Source organism: Myotis myotis, unplaced genomic scaffold (genome assembly GCF_014108235.1).
Source record: "Myotis myotis isolate mMyoMyo1 unplaced genomic scaffold, mMyoMyo1.p scaffold_m19_p_2, whole genome shotgun sequence".
NCBI lineage: Eukaryota > Metazoa > Chordata > Mammalia > Chiroptera > Vespertilionidae > Myotis > Myotis myotis.
Window position 1 is genome coordinate 178,230,686 of NW_023416324.1, and position 27,684 is coordinate 178,258,369.

Below are 27,684 nucleotides of genomic sequence, written 5' to 3' on the forward strand. Positions count from 1 at the left end.
GTTTGTCTTCAATAAACATTCATCCTAAAAAACTTCAATGTTGTAAAGATAAAATTTGGGGGTGAAGGGGAATGTCAGACTTGTTAATTTTATTTTCTTATTTCTGTTTTTTCTCAATTTTTGGTAGTCGTGTGTTTTAATTTTTGTTATCAGAATAAAAGGAAGACATTTTAATTTCATATATTAGATGATATGGGGTTACCGGAAATCACTACTAGTGTAGTCTTTTACCTTTCCCCTAATTTATTACATCTTCATAACTTCTATTTAACATATCTGATAAAAAGACTCTGGATTATTATTGATAGATTAAGAATAATAAAAATAATTTTAAATTTAAAAATTTCATATACTAGTAATAGAATCTGCAATTAGAAAATTGCTTATGAATGGACTAACCACGGAATTGCATACTTTTAGGTATCGCATGCACCCAAAATAGATCTCAGAACACCTAGTACAGATGGCATTTAATTGTGCTGAGTTGGCATTTTAATCAGAATTAGAGGGATGCTAAAGCTTATAAACCTAATAAGATTCACAGAATAAAAACACTGTGACACATGACATGCTTAGGTTAGTTTTCCATGAAAATAAAAAAAAAAAAACAGAAATACTTTGTTAGAATTGTGCTTATGAATCAAGTCATGGGGAGGCTGATTCTTAGTGACCATTGCAGATTGAAGAAAATCTTTCTCAAAGATGTTGGCTTGATCCAGACGGTATCATTATCCTGAGAAGTGCTTGCTGCCCCAAACTTGGATGATTTCACAAACCCCCTGCACGGATGGCAGTCAGTGAAGCTGTCGGGGACGGGGGGGGGGGGGGGGGGGGGGGGATGCATGGGAAGCCCTCGGCCTGTCAAGCCAATGAAAAGATAACAGTGAGGTAGACAAGGAAGCACACAGGCTGGCACTGGGTTCCCTTCCTGCTCAGCCACACACCAGCTTTGAGGCCTTGACCAAGTCACTCCGTCTCTGAGTCTCTGAGCCTCAATGTCCCAAACCACCTAGTAAAGCAATGTATACCCCACAGAGGTCTCATGCAACAAATAACTATAAATACATCCAACACCGAGCAGTGCCCAGCACACAGTAGCTTCTCCAAATACTTCCGTTCCTTCCCTTTTGAGACGGGCCTGGAGCCAACACCTCCTCGTCATCTGGCAGCGGCACAGCCTGGTGTCCAGCCTGAGAAGATCCTGTGACTTCCAGTGCTATTTACTCTGTTCCTCATGTTCTATATTTAAGCAAGAGGAGTGAGCCCGCATTGGGTTTCCTTAATTATGTCAGTGTCACTTGCTATATACTCTCCATGTTTCATTCATTTATGCCCAGTCTTATAATAGAAGTTAACAAAAGATTATTCTCAGGTATTATTATTGTTTGTTAGAAAAGCTATAATTGTATATATTTCACTGCTCAGGAAACAAGGTGATAAAGAGAAATATCGAAGAATTTTCTACAGCAAATCACCAGGGAAAAATAGTCAAAAAAAAATCTTAAGAAACTCACCCAGAAAGTGGGAAAAGGTGATTTTGAAGTTGTATTTACAAAAAAGGAGAGTGAAATAACTGCTGGAGGGTGTCACGGCGTAGTAATCAACTTGTAAAGTGCCACTATTCTTTTCTGTTGTTGCTGAGAATGATGGGATGGAAAAGCACACAGGCTTAATGTAATCCAAAATCACTTACAAGCTTGAGTGTGTATATTCAGTGAAGAGTTCATTTTTGCTGTCTCCATGTTATTTCAAATAATAGATGAATATTTATCCTTCGGTATAGTTATATTTAGAAATTGAGCTTGAAGTCTGGATAATTATGCGCATGTAGTTCTTACAATGTTTTGAGCCATTGGCTTCAACAAAGGGAAAAAAAACCTCTACAGTTGTGTTACTGTCAGCCCCACAGACTACCAATAAGCCAAGTTGTATAGTTTTGTGAATTGCCAACTCAATTATCAGTCGGGATCTGAATTTTAGAAATGTTGTCCCATGAGATACATGGGCAAGTCAGAAATAACACAGTTTGATTTTCAGGTACCAGGTGGAGGCGGCCGTGTGATCTGGGGGAAATCTGGCTTTGATAAATGAGTGTGTTCGCTAGGTTTGGCAGTGGTTTCAGACACTGTATCTGGAACCGTGGCGATGTCATGGTGGCAGACCTTCCCGTTCTGTCCTCGGACTGCACCTCACGTGTAAACAGTGAGGCTCTCGGGGGAATGACTCAAAGCCAACAGGCTGTAAAGGGGAACTTTGCTAGCAGGCTCTAACATGGGTGTCATGACTCTTTTCAGGTAGTAGGTGTAACCTTGAAGAAAAAGTGGCACTGTCTTCAAAAAAGTGACCTGACCCTGGCTTTGGTGGGTTTTTCTGCAAGAAATCAAAAGCACCGCATGTGTTAATGATACATCCTTTCTAGCTGACCACTGCTTTGTTCTAGAGTTCAGCATGAAAGGACTAATTTTTGTTTTGGTTTGGTTTTTTTGTTTGTTTGTTTTAGTGAAATGGCATGTCCGTTGCTAATTCTAGCTACTCTAGTTGCACATGTGAAAAATATCTATCTGTAGTTGACGGATTGGTAGCATTTCAAATAAGTAGTGTATTGAAATATTGACCTGAAATTTTTTGAGATGCTCATCAATTGACCTTTTTTTTTCCTTAGCTCAGGATAAGAGACTGAATTATTACTATTTTTTTTAAATTATACCTTGTAACATTAGATTTGTTCTTTTAAGTATGTTAGGAATTTAAATATAAGCATGCCACTTCGTTCATTGCTATCTTATTAGAAGTTCTTGGAGCATGGAAAGAATTCTTCACAAATGATTTTGCTCTTTTGAAAAAAAATAAGCTCAAAAATATTTGTTAAACTATATTTAACCTGTAATGAGAATAGCTTATAAAGGTATGCTAAGCTTATAGTATGTAACGTTTCATCCCAATAATTTTAGATTTTGAAAAAAATGTAAAACAATTTAATAGTTCCATAATAATCTTTTCCCAGAATTCAGAATTGTATGCATCTCTATTTTAGGAAGTTCACATTGCATCATTAAAGAATAAACCTGGGATCGTTATGCTCCCCAATTTTTTAATGTTTTCCTTTATTCTTCTAGTAGTCAGTGATTTTAAGGATTGTGGCCATAGAGACATTCCAGAACATTTGACAGTAACTCCTGATAAATAAAATCTCTTGTCGTTTATATCCCATCATGGAAATAAACATTATCATTCAATAATGCTAGTTCTTAAATAAAAATTAAAAACAAAGAAATAAACTTTGAGAAATAAAGAGATTCACACATTCTAAAATCTAGTAACTGTAAAGTTTTTCTTTGTTTTCATAAATAAAAGCTGCCACTTATTATTTAGAACGGAATACCTGAGAAAATGGGTGATTAGCACATAACAAACTGAGGGCACAGGAGTTATAGTAGAATGCAATTAGAGTCACTCCTTATTCATCTCAGAAGACTTGCTTCCTGGAATAGACCTACCTTCTAAACTCTTAAAGTACTGTGCAAGACCATGATAATAATGTGATTCTACTCTTTTGCATTACATAGAAAGGATCAAGATTTATTAACCTCTAGAATTCATATTAACCCTAACTCCCATTTATGTTGGATTGCTCTTAATTCCCTTTCAGACAACAGACCACATATGTCCATTTTTGTTTCTGGGCCTATGATATCTCTATATGCTACATTTGTATTTTAAATAGATTTACAGCACAGATATTCATGTGTGCTATTATTATAAAATTATTTTCTCCAGAGAGGCTTTGCCCAGAGACATAAGAAAATTAAAGTTTTCTGTTTTTAAAGTGTTTAGAGATTATTTAATTTTTACATAGTATGAGATGCTTCTAATTGGATCAAGAAGGTAGTATTTTATTTCATTTTTTCCATGATGCCATATCTACTCTCAAAAATTTAATAATCTAGTAAACCAAAAAGACAGAAAGCCAGCATACCCCTTTATAGTTTATAACTCTGTTTGTATGAGACAAAAAATGTAGGAAATATATATACCTACATATTTATATCTATACCTATCAATGCCTCAATTAGTAATCATTTTTATTTATGTCTGGATTTACAGATTCTCCAATGAAAAGAGATTTTAAAATTATTTGGTCTCAAAAACATAGAGTTACAAGTTTTTTTCATACTAGCTCCACAAAGTAAGCTAGGTGAATTCCTGTGACATTAGACCACTGAAGAATTTTTGAGATGTTTTTATGACACTTTTATTCTTTTTATGCCCAATCCACTCAAAAATGACAGACTCCAGAGACCACCCACCAAGCCCTCCATGGGAATCAGACCCTGATCCCAATCCCTGTCCCAGACTCCTGTCATTCAAACGTTTTAGAAATTATATAGGAATAATTTATAAATGAACATAACAGGCAATTCATACTGTATTTAACTAGATGCTATAAATTATGTTCATGTCATGTAAATTGCCTAAAATATACCATACATATAAAGTACTATGTTAAAATTAAATGTCAGTTGTAAAGGTGAAAAAGTAGCTCAAGTTCACAAACAATCTTTTTTCAGATATTGTGTGTTTTCTCTTCAGCCAAAAGCCTCAAGATTCACTTGCAGCAGCCTACTTCTTCACTTATGTTGGATTGGTCTTGAAACATTAGACTATCTTGTAATAAATAATAACTTAAAGATTTCTCCTGACACAAGTCATTGTTGATTTCACTGTTATAGGGAAAAGGCTCTAGGGCGGCAGATAAGGCTGTTGCCATGGTGATGAAGGAGATACCGAGGGAGGAGTCTGCTGAAGAAAAGCCCCTCCTTACTATGACATCACAGGTGGGCAGACCCATAGGGCTCCTGTAGGAAGCTGACATATGTTAATATATCAGACGTTGTGATTTTTAACTAGCAAAAAAAAAAAACAACCAAAAACATTAACTTGAACTAATTTCTAAAGCACAGTTTCAATGAAACAATTATACATTATAAAGTGAAAACGAAAATTGCTAAGAAAAATTTCATCGTTTAGTTTTATTTGTGAATGTTAATTTTCATTACTTAACTTCAGCTTAAAAATGTATGTGCAAGTAAAATATGTTGCTTCTTTATAAAGGAGTTTTGTTAATAACTTTGGGAAAGAAATAACAATTAAGCTAATGATACATTTGAAAAACAACAACCAAAAAAATAAAATTCCTTTGAATAAATACAAGTTATATGGTATACATATGTCAGTTTACCAGTAGAATATCTAAATTTTCTTAAATGTTAAATATATTTATGTTGTGACTATGCATACTACATATATGTCTATACATATTTATGTGGGTGACTAATTTACAGGATTGAGCCAGAAGTCCCTGAGTCCCCCTGCAGAAAATGGCATCTGTGACCCCTCTTCTACTTCGCGACCTTGACAACAAAAATATCTCATTTATAAGCACATGAGAGCCATTTTCAGCATTTATTATAGCAAATATAGAAAAAAGTTTGCATTTATATGCGAAGACATGCTGAGACTGTGAATCCTGTATGTCCTCAGGGACTTTTGAAACACCCTGTAAAATCCACATAAATATGTATAATATACCCATCACCACTCTGTGGAACTATCAGTTTTAAATTCTTAAATGAAAAATATTTTTACTTGCATTTATCTTATAATTTAGATTAGGTTGTTATCTTAAATATTTCCTTTTTTTTTCCCATAATGCAGTAGTAAATGCAGTTATTCAGTTCCAATTATATGAACATGTCTACAATTAGAAAAATGTCCATATGCAGTCCTCATGAAAGGCATTTATCTCAAAAGCTAAATTATGGCAACTTATTTTCAGAATAGCATCAGAGCACATCCCCAGCTGCTGCCAACATGTGTGGTTTTCTTTATTCTAAACGCGATGTTGTAAGGAACGAAAATTAAATATATAACATCAACATTGAGTATTTAAAAAAGTTATTAATGATTCCCAGGACTTTGGGATAAGTTTTATGTTGTGAGTTTTTTATCCACGAAAAAAGAGATGCTTCTTCCCAATGACACAGTCGTGGTGGGAAAGAAATTTGCTTGATATTTACCAAGGGCTCCATTCTTTACACAATTTGCGTAGTAAAACATATAAAGCTTTACATTGATCTCTTGCCCTTTGAAGAATCCATGTTCAAAATATTCAGCCCATCGTTTCTCAGGCCAATGCTGAGGGAAGTGAGAACCACTTTAAGTTCTCGGCTAAGGACAGAACCACATACATCAGTAGGTGAGACCTATCCAGAGATGGAATTGGCATCGTTTTCCTACAACGTGTCACCTCAGGACATCACGACACAGGACAGGGTCTAGTTCGCAAAATTCCTTTTCCCCCAACCCTTGCATTGGTATGTGCTTCCCAGTAATCCTTTTTAAATGTCCAAAATTACCATTGTCACCTAAGCTTGAATTTAAAATCTAATGCAAAACAATATTTTTTATTTTTTAATTTAGAAAAAAAAATTGTGATTACCATTTTCTCATATTCAGAACATTTGTGTGTACCAAGTTCCTTATTTAATCCCTGTCGAATGTTGCATTAACTGTTTTTGAGATATTGGTTACAATTTTGCTGCATGAAGATTATACAATGCTTTCTTTGACGCATCTTATTCTTGTTGCATACTGGCAAGTTTATGAATCAGCAAACAGAGTTCTGATTCATAACATGTAATGCACCTGTTGTGTTGATCATTTTATGAAATGAATTCAGTGACAGCTGTGATACAAGTATTTCTCAGTCAAATGCAGTTTTCTTAGTTGATATACTTTTTCCACTGTACACAAGTGGCTTCTTCCCTGCTATGCACAAGCCCCAAAGCAGCAGAATGATCTGAAAAAGTGAGTACTCCTCATGGCAACCACAGCATCAGTCCGTGTACCATACCACATTCTTACACATGTGAGTGCATTAGTCCTGAAACGTGTTTGTCCCGGTGTCTTCTGTAAAGCCCCTTATGACATAACGCTACATACTGCTGAATACATCGACTCATCTTCATCACTGGTATGTCGATGCCAGCTGCTCATTCATAGATTTCAGATATGGCTGAAGCCGATTGCTGCTCTCTCAGTGGCGTCCTTGGGACAATCACAATGGATAAAGTACAGAACGTTCTTGAAACACTGAGTTCCTAACCTGTTTAGTAACTGTTTATTCAACAGATTGTAACTGCAGAATAATTTACACAGAAGGATTTTCTTGTATTGTGTGATTATTATGATCTCTTTGAGAGGGATTTAGTCAAACATACTCCAGGGAAGTCATTCATAGTACATTGAACAAACCAAACAAAACACAGGAGTTGGCCAGGTGACCTGAACTCAGAGTTTGCTGGACCCCTTTTTATTTAATGTAATTATTAATTCTGTATTAACAAACAATATGTCAAGCACTTCAAAGAAGCTCAAGTTCATGCTGTCCTAGACTAACACTTAAAGTCAAACAGTATGTAAACAAGTGTGCATTGATGAAAGGATTGAAGGAAAGAAAAGAAAATACTGTAGGTGAATTGTCAAGTCTTTAAAGAGAAAGTTTCACTAGACCTGTGCTATCCAATACAGTAGGCAGTAGCCACATGTGTCTGTTGAGTCCTTTGTAACTATCCCAAATTGCAATGTGCTATAACTATAAAATACACACCAGATTTTGTGCAAAAAATGATATAAACTAACACATTAATAATTTTATTTTGATTACAGTTGAAATGAGAATATTTTGGATATACTGGGTTAGGTAAAATGTATTGTCAAAATTATTTTCACCATTTTCTTTTCACTTTAAAAAAAAAGCTACTAGAAAGCTTAAAATTACTACACTCTCATTATCTTTCTATTGCGCACTACTCTAGACTGTAATAGTATAAATAAATCCACTTCGAGGGTAGAAGGAAAAACTATATGTCAAAGATTGATTATATTGTAGAAAAAATTATATTCTTTATGAAAATGAAATTACTTTAGCAAATATTTTTCTCTCATAAGGAGCCCTAGAAATTTTCATTTTAGCCATATTTCCTGGTACTTTTTTAGCAAGGCATATCCCCTTCATATTTTGCTATAGAGCACATTGTCTTAAAACTATGTGTTCCAGACCTCTTATTGTTAAGGAGATTTTTTTCATGTTTTTGCAAACTTGGCCTTTGTTTTTCTATATATCCCACCCCTTATACCTTAATATTAATTTTTTTTGTGTGTCTGATAAAGATAAAAAGAGTAATGTCCTTGGTTGGAAAAATATTCTCAAGGCTACTAAATATAGCCTTATTCGGGGTAGGTTTCTATTACTAACTTGAAACAATTGTTTTAATTATGTTCTCCTGCCTGCCCTATTGTTAGTACTACCCAAGTTGTAAAGAGTAATACCTGTTCATTTTCCCATGAATAACTTCACAATTATAAATATAACTATCCTGTCAGGAAAATATTTGAGATTTAGATCAAGTCAGAGTTGAAAGTTATCGCATGGTTATTCTCTACGAAAAGATCTACTGGGACTCATATACTGTATAAAAACTGGGCTGTGGGCAGAACCATTAGTACTATTAGCTCATTAGAAATTAATTCTGCCCAGTGTCAGAGGTACCAAGACAAAGCCACTAAGATCTGAGTATTTAAGGGGCTCATGATAATGATTTAGTTGTCTTGTCTATTCAATGGATTTATCAGTTAACTTAGTTTTGATAGGGTCACTATTTTGATGGGCATTGCACAATTTCTCAATTTGGATACAACTAATAAAGCCATAAACAAATAGTTCAATTACAAAATTATGAGTGAAACCTACTCATCAAATGGCACATGCTTTGAATCAACAGTGTCAGGAATAATAAAGGCATTTTCAAAATGCATAAAGATATACCTGTTAAAAGCACATTTGTGTTTTCATTTTTATATAAATAAAACATTATTAAATTTTTTTCTATTATTTAGATGAGATAAAAGACATGGTATACTTTTGCAATTTTTAAAATCAACATTACAAATATGAGGTATTTTCCAACTGTTTTTAACTTATTAACTTCAATGTTTTAACTTTTAAAATTATTTTTTAAGTACTAAAATGCTTAAAAATAAAAACAGAATATTTTACTTTAAAACAATTTTGAGATCATCAATCTGAATTGTAAAGTGATGAAATAATGAGTTATTATTCTTGACAGACCCTGTTTTATCATTGAAATGTATTTTGATTTGAAGTTAATTCATACTGATATAAGTTATCACAAACTTTTAGCTCTATATTTCTTAATGAAACACCTAAGCTATATGTTGGTTAAAGACAAATAAGCTTAGATTTAAGTCACAAAACAAGCTATATAAACATATACTGGAGCTTAAGTAACAGACAGTATTAAAAGCAGAAAAATCTCCTTTTGTCTTGGTTAAATATTCCCCTGTAGCTTAGATCATATAATAATTTATTTTTTTAAACATTGAAATGAGAGAAATTCAAGTTGAACTAAGACAAATGCATTTTTAGACAAAGTTTTAAAACAGATCATAATTCATTAAAGCTGGATGATATTATCTGCATTTTGTTCAACACAAAACACAGTGTTGATGTAAATTAACAACCAGTTTGGTCCTGTGGTGGCTAATATTGGCCACACCAACTAACCAGTCTAAGTCATAAGTAAACTGAAGATATTTGAATATTTTGTTCACAAGCTATGATTACAAAGAAGGTGTAAGGTTCAATAGTCTTTTGAATTCTGAATAACAAGCCCCTCCTTGCAAGTTCTCATCTATCTTCTAACTTCCACTGTTTCCTTTTGTTTCCATGTCCATTGATCGTATAAGGGTTTTCCCTCAAAATCTCAAAATTTGAATCTCTGACCTAAAACCTCTGTGTGTTGATCTGTCACTGGCCTCCCATTTGCTTTGGTCTTTATCCTTCTCCCAAGGATTACATGGAGCAGGCCTGTGACTTTATTTCAATTTTTCTCGGGCATTCACTCTTTGCCTTCTTCACTTTTTGATAGAGGCCTTGCATTTGGAAATGTTCCCTTAAGTACCTCTAGGTTTCCAAACATTTAAGTGATGTGACACTGGGTGGTGGGGAGGGTGATGGACTTACATTTGTGGTTTAAAACCTGTCAGGAAATTGGTAAACATTTCTGAGGACCCCCAGCCTCTCTGAGTTGATGAAACCCAGTATGAAATCAAGGCTACCCATGCAATCATTCTTTTGTACAATTCACCATTTAGTTAGACATAAAATCAGTCAACATTTATTAAACTGCTACTGTGAAATACAAATGATAAGTGGATAAGGTCTCTACTCTCAAAGAGGTCATAGTCGAGTGGGAAGAAAGGAGACAGAACTGGGTAGAGGTGGGAATGTGGAGATGCTGTAGGAAGGTGCTTGCTGCCCAGCACTGAAGGTTCCCAATATGCAGTAGAATGGGACCCTGAAAGAGAAATAGGGATGTCACCATTGCAAAGGCCTTTGAACTTACCTCAACATTGAGAAGAGGACAAAGGAGGATGAGAAATGAAAATGTAAACAAAGTGAGGCAAACACCTTAGCAGCGAAGGAAGTGGATGGGTCACTTGAACTCCATTATGATAGTCAGATTGGGCCAAAATTGCAATCACTCCAACTCAGTTACTCAAAAAAAAATTGGAAACCTTTTGACTCACCTTTTTTATTATTTTTATAACATCAATGTACTCTGTACCCAAAGGATGAAATGTTCACCACACTTGAAAAACAAAGTCTTTTCAAACTGAAGGGAGTAATTCTAAGAAAAACAAGCAGTATCCTACCAATGAACAAGGAGAGAATAAATGGCATGCAATTTGGAAGGAAAGCTAAGGGGAACTATTTGGGGGATTCAGTTCAGCTAGCAATTTTCCTTTATGACCTAAAAGATTTACTTAGTCTCAAGTCACCATAGGAAAACCATAAACTTGTTTGAAAATCTGGAGGGGGAGGCCATGTGAAAAGCTATTCTTACCTATACAAATAAAAATAAAATGGGACTCAGTATGGTTAAAATAAGGATTCCTAAATTCATCCAGCTGAAGACACAGTTTAAAATCTGACTGTTTGAGAAAGATCTTTTTATATCTTCTGTTTCTGCAGAGTCACTGTCCCTTTGATAACCATTTACTGAGCCGTTCTTATATGAAGGCATTCTGTTTAAAGTTGTGAAGAACATAAATATGAATAAGCCAGAGTCTCTGACCTCAGCACTTATAAAAAAAGATTTTGTTATGATATCTCCAGTTTCATCTTCCACATCTCAATCAAAACCAAAAAAACTTTCAGTTCCCAAATTATCTTCCCCTGCTATCTGAAACCTGGCCCTTTATCTTCTTCACCTCTGAGCCCTGCCACTATCCTCCATTCCAACCCCAGCATTTCCCAAGAGCTAAACTGTGCTTCAGCTTAAAAACACTGACACAGAAAGTAGTTTATTTCCTCTGATTTGTGTCTATAGAGAAAGCCAGAAGAGCAGCTCAGTTCATGGGAACTGGGTAGACATAGCATCTCCATCAGTCCAGGTATGGCCTGTGGTCAGAAACAAGACAGTAGGTGTAGAAGAGACACGGGCTTTGTGAGGCAGGGGTAGGAGAAGGCTGGAGAAGCTATGCCATAGTCCTGGGCTCCCTAAAGTCTCTCTGAACACCTCTTCTTTGGTTGAGAAACACTGAGAATGCTAGAGGTGCTTGCTCCAGAAAATAAGTCTGAAGTATGAAAGAAGAGAGAGACTCCCCCTAAAAATCCAATTACCTTTGATAAAGCAGACTTGCCTAAGAGGGTGGGCCTCTCAATTAATTGTGCTTTTTCCTTTTTGCCCCATTTAGATGTTTATGGGGACAGAGGTCTTACTTTCTAGAATTCTTTTGTCATTTTTCAGTGTTTACAACTGAAAGTCTAGAAATCTAACAATCTGGCTTTCTAAAACTATAAGTAATTTATGCCTATTCCACAAAGGAATTTAATTGTATCCAAAGTTAAGAAAAAGTATATGGGGACTTTTGTGGACTATAATTTATACATATCTTTATACTAGAGGCCCAGTGCACGAAATTCATGCACTGGGGGAGGGGGTGTCCCTCAGCCCAGCCTGCACCCTCTCACAATCTGGGACTGCTGGCTCCCCACCACTCGCCTGCCTGCCTGCCTGATTGCCCCTAACTGCTTCTGCCTGCCAGCCTGATCACCCCCTAACTGCTCCCCTGCCAGCCTGATTGATGCCTAACTGCTCCTCTGCCGGCCCAGTTGCCCCCAACTTCCCTTCCCTGCTGGCCCGGTCACCCCCAACTGCCCTCCCCTGCCGGCCTGGTCGCCCCCAACTACCCTCCCCTGCAGGCCATCTTGTGGCTGTGGACACCGCCATCTTTGAGGGTGGGATGGTCAATTAGCATATTCTCTTCTTATTGGCTGTGGGTGCCACCATCTTTGAGGGTGTGGCAGTCAATTAGCATATTCCCTCCTTATTGGCTGTGGGTGCCACCATCTTTGAGGACAGGGCAGTCAATTAGCATATTCCCTCTTTATTAGATAGGATAATAATTGATCTTCAAATCATGACTAAGAGTATAACTACATTATTCTTAGTTATCTATCAATATCATCAGACTTCTTCAGAGAAATAACGGCTATCAAAGAGATAGTTAGGACATTGCACATATATGTAAATATATATATAACTTTTAAAGTTGCAGTTGTATTGGTTATATTTATTCTTTGTACCTTATGTGCCTTAACCAATAGATCTGAGACCTAGAACTAGAGACCAAGTCATTAAAATGCACTGCTTACTTAATGCTAGCCTGTTATACTAACTTCTGTGAGTATAGTGTGGTGCCATACTTGATGGTGACCTTCACTGTCCATGAATGTTTATAGCACAGTAGAATCCAAATCTCATTTGACATGAGAATGACACAGCCTGGAGATAAGCATTGTTGCTAAGTCAGGACCATCACATCACTCTGGTGATATCACACTAGATGGGTTCATTACACTTAGCACATAGGGTTAAATGGGCAAGTTCTACCAAGAAATATACATTAATGTATGGGTCCTTTGGAAGCTCTTATATACACAAAGCTTTTACATGACCAAACTATAAATGACATACAAGTCCTAGAAAACTAATCACATTTTCAGAAAAAGTACATGGTGAATTTTGTGGACTCAGAAGGGTTCCCAGAATCAGTGATGTTTAACCATATCTTCATTTTCTAGTATATTATATTCTGTATCAGTGCTTTCAACTACATTTCCAGATGGTAAAATTGACTTTTATACGAGAAATATTATAAATCACTCCTAAACTCAAATAGACCACAGCATTTACAAAAATTCAAATATATTTTATACCAGAAATATGAAAGGCTCATAGTCCCTCAACATCAAAAAATATTTCAACATAAATAAGATGGATGGTACCCAAGAATGTTCAAATTCAGAAAAAATTCAAAGGTACTCAGAGTTTCACTCATCGGTTAAAGAGACATCCCCCTTCCTCCACCCCCCTCCCAAAAGGTTAAGACCAAAACATAGGTTAAGACCTTAGTTAGATAATGTAATTCCTAGAAGAATCTGAGTCTGTATACATGTAACACTAAAGTTATACTAATTGAAGAAATTTCTATCACTGTAACTTAAACACTAAAAGGAAATAGACATTCTCAAGACTTACCCCTTGATAATGTCTGCATATTACTATGTATGAAAGTCAAATCAGCAGTTCTATGTCAAAATCTTAAACTCCAGTGAACATCTGAGGTTTATCCCTGTAGAATGGACATGAAAAAGTACCAAATTGCCTCTTGATTTTTAATCCCCGAATGATCGCTAAATGTTTCCATATTCTTCCTTCTATATTAACAGTATTGCATTTTTTCTTCCCATATTTACCATTATTCATAGGTCTCTTGCCATCTTCCATAAGTTCTAAGCTATAATACCACTGACACTGTGCTAAAGAAATAATAAAGTGAAAGTGAGTAGAGTCACATAAAATACTTTGATTTGGTAATACTCAAAACACTTCATTATTTTATATCTCTTTTAAAATACAGCCTTGCAAATCAGTATTTTTAAAATCTAGAGATTTTTAGGCGTATCTTTTTTATATAATGCATAGAAAACTAGACGACTCTGCCCATTTTAAGAAAGGCCAATATAAAATCTTGTGAAAAACTAAGGCAATTAATTTGATTTAAGGATTAACCACTTTGGGATCATCGGTATATTTTTTCCCTTAATCACAGAAATAGAACTTAAGGAATCCTGAATTCAAGAGGCACAGAATTACTGATAGTAAATGGATGGCTGCCACTGATAGATAGAGACCTACTAAAAATCAAATTGAGCCCTAGCTGTTTTGGCACAGTGGATAGAGCATCGGCTTGCGGACTGAAGGGTCCTAGGTTCCACGGGGTTGTGGGCTCAATCCCCAGGGGGCGGGGCCGGGTGCAAGAGGCAGCCAATCAATGATTCTCTCTCATCATTGATGTTTCTATCTCTCTCACCCTCTCCCTTCCTCTCTGAAAACAATAAAAAATATTTTTAAAAAAATTTAAAACGAAAAAGTTCTGAAATTACAGAACAAGCCTATGGGAAAATATCATTGAATTCACAGAAATCTGCTTTACATATAGATTTTCACAAACATATGTACTGGATATGTAGGTAATATGACAGTTAATATGACAATATTTTGTACCCTTTCAAAATAATGTTTGCTATGCACTACAAAAGCTTAAAGCAGAGTGTGCGCCAGTAGGTGACTTGAGCTTTTAAAGAGGGAGAAAGGAGTGTTTATCCCCATACCCAGATGCGTGTGCTGTCACCACAAAACACTGACTGGCTAGTCCTAAACAGAATGTATTTTCTCAAAATCAAAAGCCACCATTCCAGGTCTTAGTAGGAGCTTATTGTCCAAGGGAAGAGTGGGATTGGTCCTTAGGGACAGTGATTCAATAGGTATTATTTCCTACATATTGAAATTAGTGAATAATTCTAAAACTGTCCTAGGAGAAGGAAAAAAGGCTTGAGCTTTAAAAATTGAAGTTGGCTGCATCGAAAGTGTTCACAGTGCTAAAAGGCTCATTCCCCATCCTTTGGTATTTTTTTTTTTCTTTCTTGCCCCTGCCCTATTATTTATTGGTTTCTTTATTTTTTGGTAGGCTTGCTCTTCTCATTTTGTTGCAAGGCTGCATTTTAACTTATCTGATTCTGCAGTTTAACACGGCCTGTGACACCTGTGTTCATTTGTTCTCAGCTGGTGAACGAACAGCAAGAAAGCAGACCCCTCCTGAGTCCCTCCATCGATGACTTTCTCTGTGAAACCAAATCGGAGGCAATAGCAAGGCCAGTAACGTCCAACACAGCTGGTAATTCTTTCACTTTTAACTGATCCTCGGGTGGAGTTCATTTTCACTGAAGTAAAATACACGTTTTCTTTCCACAGTGCATTTTAACTGGAGAAAAATGTTTGCAACTGACTAAAACTTTAGAACATTTATTATTCAACATAAGCCAATGAACCACTTTTCATTATGCTGTAAGAAACTGCGACGTATATATATTATACAACCAGTGTTGCTGAACATTAGCGTGCCACTATTAGCAATGAATGGTTTTTCCATACATATTTTCATATTTACATCTCATCTCAAGTCACATCACAGTAGGAAACCTTTAAAACAAAAGCATCTATTTCAGAGTAAGGGTTTTCAAGTTCTGCCTGGAAATACTTTGTCTGACAAAAGTCAAGTCAAGTAAAAATATAGGCCACCCCTTCAAGTGGATTGAAATGACAACTAAATGTCCTAGAGACTTGGGATATTATAGGCACTAACAAGTATTCATCCACTGAGGGATGTAAGAGGCCTCAGGTATGAATGCCACCTCCTCAAGCACCCTCTGCCTTTTCCAATTCTCACTGATACTAACACTAAGTCACTTAGGTAGGGCCCACCCTGAGGGAGCAACAAAAGATTTGACTCAAAAGCTAATTTTCACCTTTGATATCAGAGGCAGCTTTCAGCATTGATTTCAGTCAGTCAGCATTCACATTCAAAGGCATGTTGTTCAAATAAGAATGAGAAAATGATGTTCAGAATCAGAGAACAAAGGTTATGTTAGGTTGTGGGAGAGAATTTGACAGAGAAAGGAGGTGATAATCACATCCTGCCTCCTTAAATTCCTTCCATCTCCCATCCTGTCCTCAGCTGGCTGTTGCCTGCTATATTTTCATTATACGCTTAAATACCTGAAAAAATCACAGGTGAAGGAAATTGTGATTTTTTAAACAGGTGCTAAAAATTACAACAACAAACGTAACTAATACAAGACAGAGACATTTCTGTGGGAGTGTTGTCTACAGTCTCCGGGGTCCAAGTTCATAATTTCAAATCTCAGCTCGGCCACTTAGCAGCTCGGTGCGCTCAGGCAAGTTGCTTAACTAGGTCTACTTCCTCATCCACCTAATAATAGTAAGATCTAGATCTTCTCAGTTACTTGGGAAGACTAAACGAAGCAATCTATGTAAGTCTTAACTCCAAGTGAGCTCAACAGGTATTACCATTCCGGTTAGCTATCAGTTAAAAAAACAGGACACCCAACACTTCCCTTTTCAAATGCATTAACTTTCTGTATGTCACACCAAAGCAGTCATTTTCTACACTCAGCTATCACTTGGAGTAATCAAGCAAATGAAATTGTGTTTGCTGCATTTTAGTCATGAAATTGGGTAAATTCACATGCTATCCTATCAGAGTCATCTTTCTGATCTCTGAAACTGGAGCTTCCCCTCCAAAACTGTAGAGCTGCCCCCAGAAGAATCCAGAGGATGCTACAACTACGTCACTTAGGAGGAGCCCACCAGAAAGAGCCACACAATATTTGGCTCAAAAGCTACTTTCCCTTGGTTTTTCTAACATAGGAGAGACCTGTGAAATATTGGAGGGAAATATCAAAAGAATGTGTCATCTCCTACAATCCCAGTACCTACAGTATTGCCTCTATTATTAGTTTCTTAGGACTGCCATGGCAAAATATCATAAACTCCATAGATTAAACAACAGAAATGTATTTTCTCCCAGTTCTGGAACCCAGAACTACAAAATCAAGGTCAGTAGGACCATTCTCCCTCTGCAGGTGCTTGGGAAGGAGCTCTCTTAGGCCTCTCTTCTGGTTTCTGGCAGTTCCTTGGCTTGTGGCAGCATAACTGGAATCTCCACCTGACATTATTCCTGTGTGTGTCTCTTTCTGGGGAAGAGAAGTCTAAAAGTTTCCCCTTTTTATAAGGATACTAGTAGGTAGGCCCTACTCCATCATGAATCATCTTAACTAATTATATCTCCATTGACCTTATCACCTTTTTTTAAAATATATTTTATTGATTTTTTACAGAGAGGAAGGGAGAGGGATAGAGAGTTAGAAACATCAATGAGAGAGAAACATCAATCAGCTGCCCCCTGCACACCCCCTACTGGGAATGTGCCCGCAACCAAGGTACATGCCCTTGACTGGAATCAAACCTGGGATCCTTCAGTCTGCAGGCTGACACTCTATCCACTGAGCCAAACCAGCCAGGGCGACCCTATCACCTTCTGAGGCACTGGGGGTTAACTTCAACAGATGAGTTTTGGGGGGAACACAACTCAATCCATAATGCCCTCAAAGTAGGGGGTTGGGAAAAGTGATATTTTGAGGCTGGATTTTCCTTTTCTCAGCCTCAGCATTCAGTACATCTGGGTCCCATAGATTCTGATCCTGAAGAAAGACTCTTATTTGATAGTGTGCTTTTTAATCTTAAAAATTATATCTCAAGGCAGAAACACTATATGTTTTTAATCCCTAAGGAATATAGTTCTTTTTTATTATTATTACAAAACTACAATTTACATCTCAATATGCAACATAAATCACATCTTTAAACAGAAAAAGCTTTAGCATTCAAGCATCCTGGAAAGAATTTTTAATTTGTTCCAATAATTTTACAGTTAAATTTTTTAGGCAGGAGATAGAGTTACCATTTTCTTTCCAAATTTTTAATAAAAATAATAATTTTAAGATGAAACTCTCATTTTATAGAATAGCATGAAATTACATTGAGAAATCAGGACAGTCCTTGTATATGACATTCTAGGCATTACACTTCAAACAGATATTAAACAAACTTGGAGTAAAATATGGAAGAAACCCTGCTTCATGTTTGTACCAAGTCAATCAAGCTGAAATTTGAAGAACCTTATATTAATACTAGTGGCATGGTGCACGAAATTCATGCACAGGGGAGGGGGTGTTCCTCAGCCTGGCCTGCACCCTCTCCAATCTGGGACCCCTCGAAGGATGTTCTACTGCCGGTTTACAGGGATCGGGCCTAAACCAGCAGTCGAACATCCCTCTCGCAATCCGGGACTGCTGGCTCCTAACTGTTCACCTGCCTGCCTGCCTGCCTGATTGCCCCTAATCACTCTGGCTGCCGGCCTGCTTGCCCCCAACTGCCCCCCACTGCTGGCCTGCTTGCCCCCAAATGCCCCCCCACCAGCCTTATCACCCCAACTGCCTCCCCCAATGGTTTGCTCGCCCCCCCTTCCCTCCCCACTGGCCTGCTCATCCCCAACTGCCCCCCTGCTGTCAGGCTCACTCCAAACTGCCCCCCTGCTGTCCTGATCACCTCCAACTGACCCCCACTGATGGCCTGCTTGCCCCCAACTGGCCCCCCTGCTGGTCTGCTTACCCCCAACAGCCCCGCCCCCCACCAGCCTGATCACCCACAACTGCCCTCCCCTCTTGGCCTCTAACCGTCTCTACCTCAGCCCCGCCACCATGGCTTTGTCCAGAAGAATGTCCGGAAGGTCTCCCAGTCTAATTAGCATATTAACTTTTTATTAGTATAGATAGAGGCCTGGTGCACGGGTGGGGTCTGGCTGGTTGGCCCTGAAGGGTGTCCCGGATCAGGGTGGGGGTTCCCTTGGGATGTGGGGCAGTCTGGACAAGGGGCCTGTGGTGGTTTGCAGGCCGGCCATGCCCCCGTGGAGTGAGAGTCCCTGCTGGGGAGGCGTGGCCTGCCTGGGTGAGAGGCTGAGGGCTGTTTTCAGTCTGGCCACACTCCCTTCAGGGTTGGGGTCCCCACTGGGGTGCCTGGCCAGCCTGGGTGAGGGGCTAAGGGCTGTTTTCAGGCTGGCCACAGCCCCTTCAGGGTGGGGGTCCACACTGGGGTGCCTGGCCAGCCTGGGTGAGGGGCTGAGGGCTGTTTGCAGGCTGGCCACAGCCCCGGGCAACCCAGGCTCCCAGACCCTCCTTGAGCAGAGGCCACAGCGGCTGGAAGCAGGTATCTGGGATTTATTTATCTTCTTTAATTGAAACTTTGTAGCCTTGAGCGGAGCCCACAGCCCGCCAGGGCAGGCAGGAAACTTGGCTTCCTCCATCGCCAGGGGCAACCCAAGCCTCCTGTTTGCTCCAGCTCTGTGGCCGCCGCCATCTTGGTTGGGTTTATTTGCATACTCACTCCTGATTGACTGGTGGGCATGGCTGGTGAGTGTAGTGGAGGTACGGTCAATTGCATGTTTCTCTTTTATTAGATAAGATAAGAGACATTTATTCTGGCTATTTTCTTCCAATGAAAAATTAAAGTCAGTGTGCTACCATCTTGGCATTTACTTAAATGTTTAAGGAATATATTCTTATATAAATTAACACAAAATAAACAATATAGGAAATATTCATCTCTTCCAAACATCAGTTAAATAATGAGTTGGTTTTTTTCTTTACTGACCCTAAAAATACATATCAATTTTTTTGCCTCATAGACATTCTAAATTATAATTTTTTCTTAAGTATTTCAGTGATCTTTGCCTTCTGCTTGTTTTTCTACACACTTCTTGTCATCCAATGATGACAATTTCAAGCTGATCAAATAAGGGTGTTTTTTTTTTCTTTGCTATTAACAATCCAAACCATCTTTAACTTATCTGTAACCTATGTAGATAGCTAATTCTTTGACCTTCTCAAACTGTATCCATAGGTGGTAGGTAGGCCAAGATCAATGCTAATATCCTTGATTTAAATATGGCAAATAAATTATATACAGATGCATATATTAAATGTTCTGAAAGTAATTATACAATAGATATGTTAAGATAGTGATTATATTATAGGGCAAATAATTACTATAAGTCTTGCAATAATAACTTGTCTGTATTCTTCCCCAAAAAATCTAATCTATGTCTAAGTACAGGAAAGATTCTTCTAAAACCCAAGAAAAATCATTACTTGGTTTGCATTTATCAGTATCATAATCTAAAAGAATTGCATCCATAAACTTGACCCATTAGGTGGACAGTTACTATATAAGAAAGATTTTTTTATGGTTTAAAAAATAGTAATCTCACTCCTTGAAATGGGGCCTGTAGACAATACCTATACTAGTACAAGAGATTCCTATGTATAAGGAAGAAGAACTCTTAACAAAATTCACAATTCCAAAACAGCCACCTAATTAAATATCTTTTTTTTCTGTCTAAAGTTTTACATGTCTCCTTTTTCCCCAGTTGACCATCACCGCCAATCAGCTAATTAAATATCTTAACTGCAAAATTAGTGTAATATTTTCAAAATACACTAGAGGCCCAGTGCCTGGTGCATGAAATTCATGCACTTGGGGGGGTGGTCCTCAGCCCAGCTTGTGCTCTCTCACAGTCCAGGAGCCCTCAGGGGATGCCCAACTGATGGCTTAGGCCCACTTCCCACGGGGAATGGGCCCAAGCCAGCAGTAGGACATCCTTAGCACTGCCGTGGAGGTGGGAGAGGCTCCTGCCACCGCTGCTGTGCTTGCTAGCTGTGAACCCAGCTTCTGGCTGAGTAGTGCTCCCCCTGTGGGAGCGCACTGACCACCAGAGGGTAGCTCCTATGTTGACCGTCTGCCCCCTGGTAGTCAGTGTGCTTCATAGAGACCAGTCGTTCCACTGTCAGACCAAAACTAGCTCTCCAAAACACCCTCCACCCGCAAGGAGTCCCGGATTGCGACAGGGTGCAGGTAAGGCGGAGGGACCCCACCAGTGCACAATCAGGGCCAGGGAAGGATGCAGAAGGTTGGCCAGCCAGGGAAGGACCGCAGGAGGGCTCCAGGGCATGTCCAGCCTGTCTCGCTCAGTTCCAATGGGCTGGACCCCAGCAGGAAGCTAACCTACTGGTCGGAGTGTCTACCCCCTGGTGGCCAGTGCACATCACAGCAAGCAGTTGAGTGGCTTTAGCATGTTATTTGCTTGGTTGAAAGGCCGATCGAATGACCAGACACTTAGCATATTAGGCTTTTATTACATAACGGCAGTTGCCAAACTTTCAGACCTCGTGGATCACCAGTGGTCCGTGGACCACCGGTTGGTGACCGCTGTTATATAGAATATTTATGAAGCCCAAGTAGCCATGAATCAAATGGCATGTCTCTAGAGAGAACATAGAAATTTGGGAAGTAGCATTAATTACATATTCCAATAAAAAGGCAAAAGTTGCTTGAATTATTTGGGTCTAATTTATCTATTTCACATCACTGCTAAAATGCTTCCTGAAAGGACTTTGCTTCGAAGCCACTATGTTAAATGAATCTTATAGAACAGAACAGAGATCCTATGGGCTCCCTGTCGCGTGTTCTGTGACTGCACGTCAGGGCTGTCCCCTGATTCGTCCTCTCTGACCACTCCATGTAGATTTATTTCTTTAGAGAAATTCACTAAAAGCCCGAGGCTCATTATACTGTAGTGGTGTTAATAGCATTGTGTGTCCCATCTAAGTATCAAATCAGGGCTTCATTAGAGGTGCTATTTTATTCTAACTGTTTTAAGCAGCCTCACCTCCCAGGGCCCATGTAATCTAGTATTCATAAACATCTGCCGTGCCCTGAGGGAGTCATCCAGTTCAACAGGGTGTGATCCTCAATCAGGTGTCCTTGAAATAGATGGGCACAAATACTTATGTATTCTATCTTCAGGAAATCTCACCCAATGAAATTAGGTTATAAAAACAAAAGTTTCTGGAATAGCCTACTATTTAAATGATGCCTCGGACAACCCAATCTGCCAAATAATTGGGAGCTAAACAAAAAATAAAGCCGCCTCAATAGAATTAGCTCTTTGCTTCTAGGTTCAGATCAAGTGTAAAGAGGAGTGGGGAAGAACATACACTCGGGAGTGGCAGGGCCTGTGTTTGAATCCTCTTATGGGCAACGTGCTGTCAGGTGTTTGAGTTTCCTATTGTAACAAATTACCGCAAATTTAGTAGCTTACAACAACACAAATGTATTTCCCTACAATTCTAAGTCAGCAGGCCCAAAATCAAGGTGTTGGCAGGGCTGCATTTTCCCTGGAAGCTCTAAGGGAGAAATCATTTCATTGACTTTTCCAAACTTCTACAGGGTACTTGCAATTCCTTTGTTTGTGGTCCCTTCCTCCATCTCCAAAGCCAATAGCATAGCATCATCAAGCCTCTCTCTCTCTCTTTCTCCCTTCTTCCTCTCTCTTTCTCCCCCCCCCCCCCCATTCACACACACACACACACACACACCCCTTGCACACAAACATTTTCACATCCACTATAAGAGCTGGTTATCTTAATTGAAACACACTGATTCTGAAACCCAAACCTTCATACGCCTAAGAGAACCTTTTAAATTGGGCTAAGAAAATCAGCAGCGCAGACACCCCCTTCTGGGCCAGGCTAGTCTTCGAAGCCCACATGCACACACCCTAAAATGTGCTTTGTCTTCCTCCAAGAGGTGAAAAGCTGCACCCATCCTTCTTTGCTTTTGAAATTGTGGTTCCGGAGATTCTCTCAGCTTCAAAGTTTTCTATGCAACTTCAGGCCACTCCCTTTATCGACCGGGTACCAAATAAGGCCTCTTGTGTGTGCTGAGCATTTGTTTCCCATTTGCTGGGAGAAGAACAAAGAAAGAGAGAGAGAAAGAGAGTGAGAGAGAGAGAGAGAGCTCCAAACAAACACAGGAAGTGCTGAGGACAGTTTGGAGAGGGAAGGAATGTTACTGAGCCAAGCTTGAATTCGAAATTCACTATTTTAATAATTCACTTATTCTGAATGGTGAGAAGCAGATATAGAACTAAATTAATATTCACCTGTTATTATTTGTAGCAAATGTACTTCCCTTATACAAGTAGATGAGTCCTGTATCATTTGCTCCTAAAAGAAGTGTGGGAGCAAGTGACTGATTCCTAATTGCTTTTACAGTCAGTAGGGAGACATATATGGCGTTCCAGAGACTGTGTTCCACTTCTTCCCTTCTATTAGAAGGAAATCATGGGTCTAGGATCCCTGCCGACACACCAGTGGCCTGGAAATTTTTGATTAAACATTCAAAGGCTATGACATGTGTGGCGTCCTCTCCTATCTGGGCTGTGTGCCACGCGTAAATCATAGCCATCAAGCCAGGCGGCTCTGCTCTGAAAGCCACTTCTCTCCCCATGGGTTCTTGCTAGCCACAAACACTCCTCAGCTCTCACAGCATCTTTGCATCGCAAAGTGGCTCCCATCTCATCACAACACTTGGATGAGATAAGCTAACACTTTCAGACCATTTTATGATAAATGTACCTCATAGCACCTTCTGCAGAACCATTATCTCTGTCTCATCCTCCACTTTACTCCCAGTGGTTTCTCCTCTTTCTGTCAGTGTCTGGAGCTGGTTCCTGCCTGAAATAGGCTCAGGGAAACTAGAAGGAGACCAACAAAAAGGAAAAGCAAAGAAAAGCATCAGGCATTGGCCACCAAAGAATGACAATAACATGTATCCAGTACCTACAGTATGCCTTATGTTTCACACATTCTATTTACAAATTAGAAAATTAAATCTCTGTATCATGCCTTAAAGACAGACTATTAATTCCGCATTTTTCAGGTGATAAAACTAAAACTCAGAGCGGTCAAGAAACTTATTCCAAATCACACAGCTAAGCAGTGATACAGCCAGGTCCTTCTACGTCACCATCAACATGCAACCACTGTGATTTGTCATTGAAATCAGAAGACAAAATCATGGAGAGGAAAACTTTGCACACTGTCTGAAGGATCCCATAGGGACGCTTAACTCATGAGGACAGTGCAGCACTAAAGAAATCCTGCCCAGCTGGCGTGGCTCAGTGGTTGAGTGCTGACCTATGAACCAGGAGGTCGCGGTTCGATTCCTGGTCAGGGCACAAGCCCGGGTTGTAGGCACGATCCCCAGTGTGGGGCATGCAGCAGGCAGCCGGTCAATGATTCTCTCTCATCATTGATGTTTCTATCTCTCTCCCCCTCTCTCTTCCTCTCTAAAAGCAATTAAAAATTTTTTTTAAAAGAAAGAAATCCTGATTGTGAGCTCATTTGAGCCCTAACCTGTCTTGAGTGCAAGGGGAAAGCAGGTGGAGGAGAGCTGAGACATCAACAGAAATCCATTTCCTACCAAAAGGAAAAGCTGGGAGACCAAAGAGGAGGGGTGCGGTCCTTGTAGAGGGTGCCGGAAAGGGCTAACCCCAGGAGTTCTACGGTCACTTTGGTGGTGTTTCTAAGCTAGCTGGGTGAGGAGATCCTGGGCCAGGAAGCCACCAAGCCAGTTCAGAAGCCAGCCTCAGGTACAGCGGAAGGGAACTTCTCTGATTAGAAGTTTCCACTTCTCACAAGGAGCTAGGCCAAACACTGGTCCCTTGCACTGTAAGAGCAAGAGGGATGAAGAGTTTCAAAGCTTGCCTTTTAAATTCTCATTTGCCTCGTTTGCACTTGAACAGATTATTATTGCTGCCTACATTACAGTGTTTAATACAATGTAATCAACTTGCTAGGAAGTAAAAGTCTAACCGTTTTATGATTTGTTACATTGAAATTTAAATTTGCATATTAAGCAGAAAAGTCATTAACATGTGTACCTATTCATCAACTATGGATTATAAAACACCTCTCTAGTTGAGCCCAAACAGCAAGCCATTTTCTGATTGAATTGCTTAATCAAATAGAAGATAATTAGCAGCATTCTTTTTGTACAGTGTTTGCTTTAGTCACTTGAAATTAAAACAAAGACATTCAGAAACTTGCCCAAGTCATCCTCATAACTGTTTCGTAAGCATATCCCTGAAAGGGCTAGATTGGCTCTTCTCTGGGAAAAAAACTGCACTCTAAAATAAACCTCTATAAGTCAAGCAAAGCCAAGTAAATGGTACCTGAACTCAGATTCAATTTCATCACTTGAATTTCAATTCAAACCTTCATCACTGGTGAGGGCTGATCTAAACCCCGCTTTGCGGATTTATACCATGCGAAATACAAAGATCAGGCAGCAAACTTCCCCATGTAAATGCAGACTGTCTTTACAAATCAGTGGTGAGCGAACTTACTTTGTGCTTCTAACCTACACTACAAACACAAATTCCTTCTGCACCCACCGAAGCCTCCTTTTTAACCGTGACTTCAGAGCCCTGAGTGGGCTTGTCTCAACCTCTTCCGTCTCTCACAGTGTTGACCACAGGCTTAGACCTCCTCGACCTGAGTGAACCCGTCTCGCAAACTCAAACCAAAGCCAAGAAGCTGGAGGCCTCATCGAAAACCGCATCCCTCAAGAAGAAGGCTGATGGAGCTGATCTCATCGGGGCGGAGGCTGAACAGAGAGGCCAGCAGCCTCTTCGAGGCCCGGAGACGGCATCCTTAGATTTAGGTGAGGCAGTAAGTAGCTAAATGTCTGTTGCTGCTCACCCTTGCCTTGACACGAGGAAATTCCACAAGTGGCATTAAAACCATGGGCAAAGGAGTAGAAAGGATTAATTCCACATAGAAAACGGCAGGACACTCGTCTTTTGTGCTTGAGTTAAGTGGCTTTGCATAACTGATATGGATTCAGTCACTTATTTATTCAACCCACATGTATTGCGCTCTTGATAGATGGAAGGCACCATACTAGGCATTGGAGCAAAAATCAGACATGAATATTTCTCTCTAGGAGCATTCAGTCTAGAGAGAGCCAGGGGAGAAAGGAGAGAGAGAGAGAGAGAGAGAGAGAGAGAGAGAGAGAGAGAGAGAGAGAGAGAGAAAACAGGGGAGGGGAGGGGAGGGGAGGGGAGGGGAGGGGAGGGGAGGGGAGGGGAGGGGAGGGGAGGAGAAGAGAGGAAAACAACTCTAACACTAGGCTCAGGAACAGCCCAGCAGAATGGTAACATGTAATATGCATAGAGATACATTCGATACAATAGCCATTACCATTTATTGATTGTTTATGACAGTGATGGCGAACCTATGACACGTGTGTCAGAGGTGACACACGAACTCATTTTTTTGGTTGATTTTTCTTTGTTAAATGGCATTTAAATATATAAAATAAATATCAAAAATATAAGTCTTTGTTTTACTATGGTTGCAAATATCAAAAAATTTCTTATGTGACACGGCACCAGAGTGAAGTTAGGGTTTTTCAAAATGCTGACATGCCGAGCTCAAAAGGTTCGCCATCACTGGTTTATGATGTCCAGGACTGTGCTAATATATGTAATGACTTTAATTCATCCCAACTCTTTGAAATAAGTGAGGAACCAGGTTTTCAAATTTAAATAACTTGCCCAAGATCTCAGTTAGTATGAAGAACTGGAATTTGAGGCTAGCTCTAATGAACTTCAAAGCCCGTGCTTTTAACCACTGTACATCTTCCTGAGAAAGGAGAGCTTAACCTCAGCTCGTGGAACCAGTCAAATCAAACGCTCCTTTCTTAGGAGAATGAAGGTGGCAGGCGTTTTAGAAAGCCAAAGGAAACATGTATCTCTCCAGGCTGAGGCTGGCTGGTGTGTATGCGTATACATATGTGTGTGGGTAAATAGTCATAAAATTAGCATATTAGCAACCTATCCGTAGGTTGTGAAGATTATAGGGGAAAGGTATGTGGAGTTGCCGAGCACTGCCACATGTACATGTTAGATGGCCATGAATTAATTTATTCATTTGTTCAGTAAACATTTCTCTGAATGCCTACCATGTTCCCTGCTCTGTGCTAGGAATACAAAGATAAATAATAGAAGCTCTCTGCCTTCATTAAGCTTACATTCTCGCTTAGTAAGTTCACACTCTAGTGGAGAGATAGAAAAGTGATTAATTGATTATAATAAAATATGCACTACAGTAGTCCCCCGAAATTGTAGTTTCACTTTCTGAAGTGTCAGTTACCAGTCCAAAAATGTTAAGTGGAAAATTCCAGAAATAATCCATTAATAAGTTTTAAATAGCATGCCATTCTGAGAAGCATAATGAGGTCTCAAGGGCTCTGGCTCCATCCCGCTGAGGATGTGAATCATCCCTTTGCCCAGCCTCTCCACACCATAGCTGCTCCCTGCCCCTTAGTCCTTTAGTAGCTGTCTCAGTTATCAGATTGACTGTCTCCATATTGCAGTGCCTGTATCCAAGGACCTCTTATTTACTTAATAATGGCCCCAAAGCAGAAGCCTACTGATGCTGGCAATTCGGATATGCCAAAGAGAATCCGTTAAGTTCTTCTTGTAAGTGAAAAGGTGAACGTTCTTGATTTAACAAGGAAAGGGGGGGAAAAAGCATATGCCATGGTTATTAAGGTTTGTGGTAAGAATGAATCTTCTATGTGTAAAATTGCCTACTTTTTAAATTAAACTTCATCTTAGGTGTACATGATTAGGAAAGAACATAATACA

The 27,684-nt window shown here is 39.2% G+C and overlaps 1 protein-coding gene across 4 annotated transcripts in view; it reads left to right on the top strand.

Annotated features, from left to right (window-relative positions):
- The window catches only part of PEX5L (peroxisomal biogenesis factor 5 like), a 232,876-nt gene that overhangs the window by 135,715 nt on the left and 69,477 nt on the right, over positions 1-27,684 (top strand). For 2 of the 4 annotated variants that reach the window (XM_036352041.1, XM_036352042.1), the window contains 3 exons: positions 4,731-4,835; positions 15,276-15,387; positions 25,497-25,694. In XM_036352041.1, the coding sequence (XP_036207934.1) occupies positions 4,731-4,835; positions 15,276-15,387; positions 25,497-25,694 (415 nt within the window). The remainder of the gene's footprint in view (positions 1-4,730; positions 4,836-15,275; positions 15,388-25,496; positions 25,695-27,684) is intronic. The other 2 variants (XM_036352043.1, XM_036352044.1) reach the window with 1 other exon arrangement.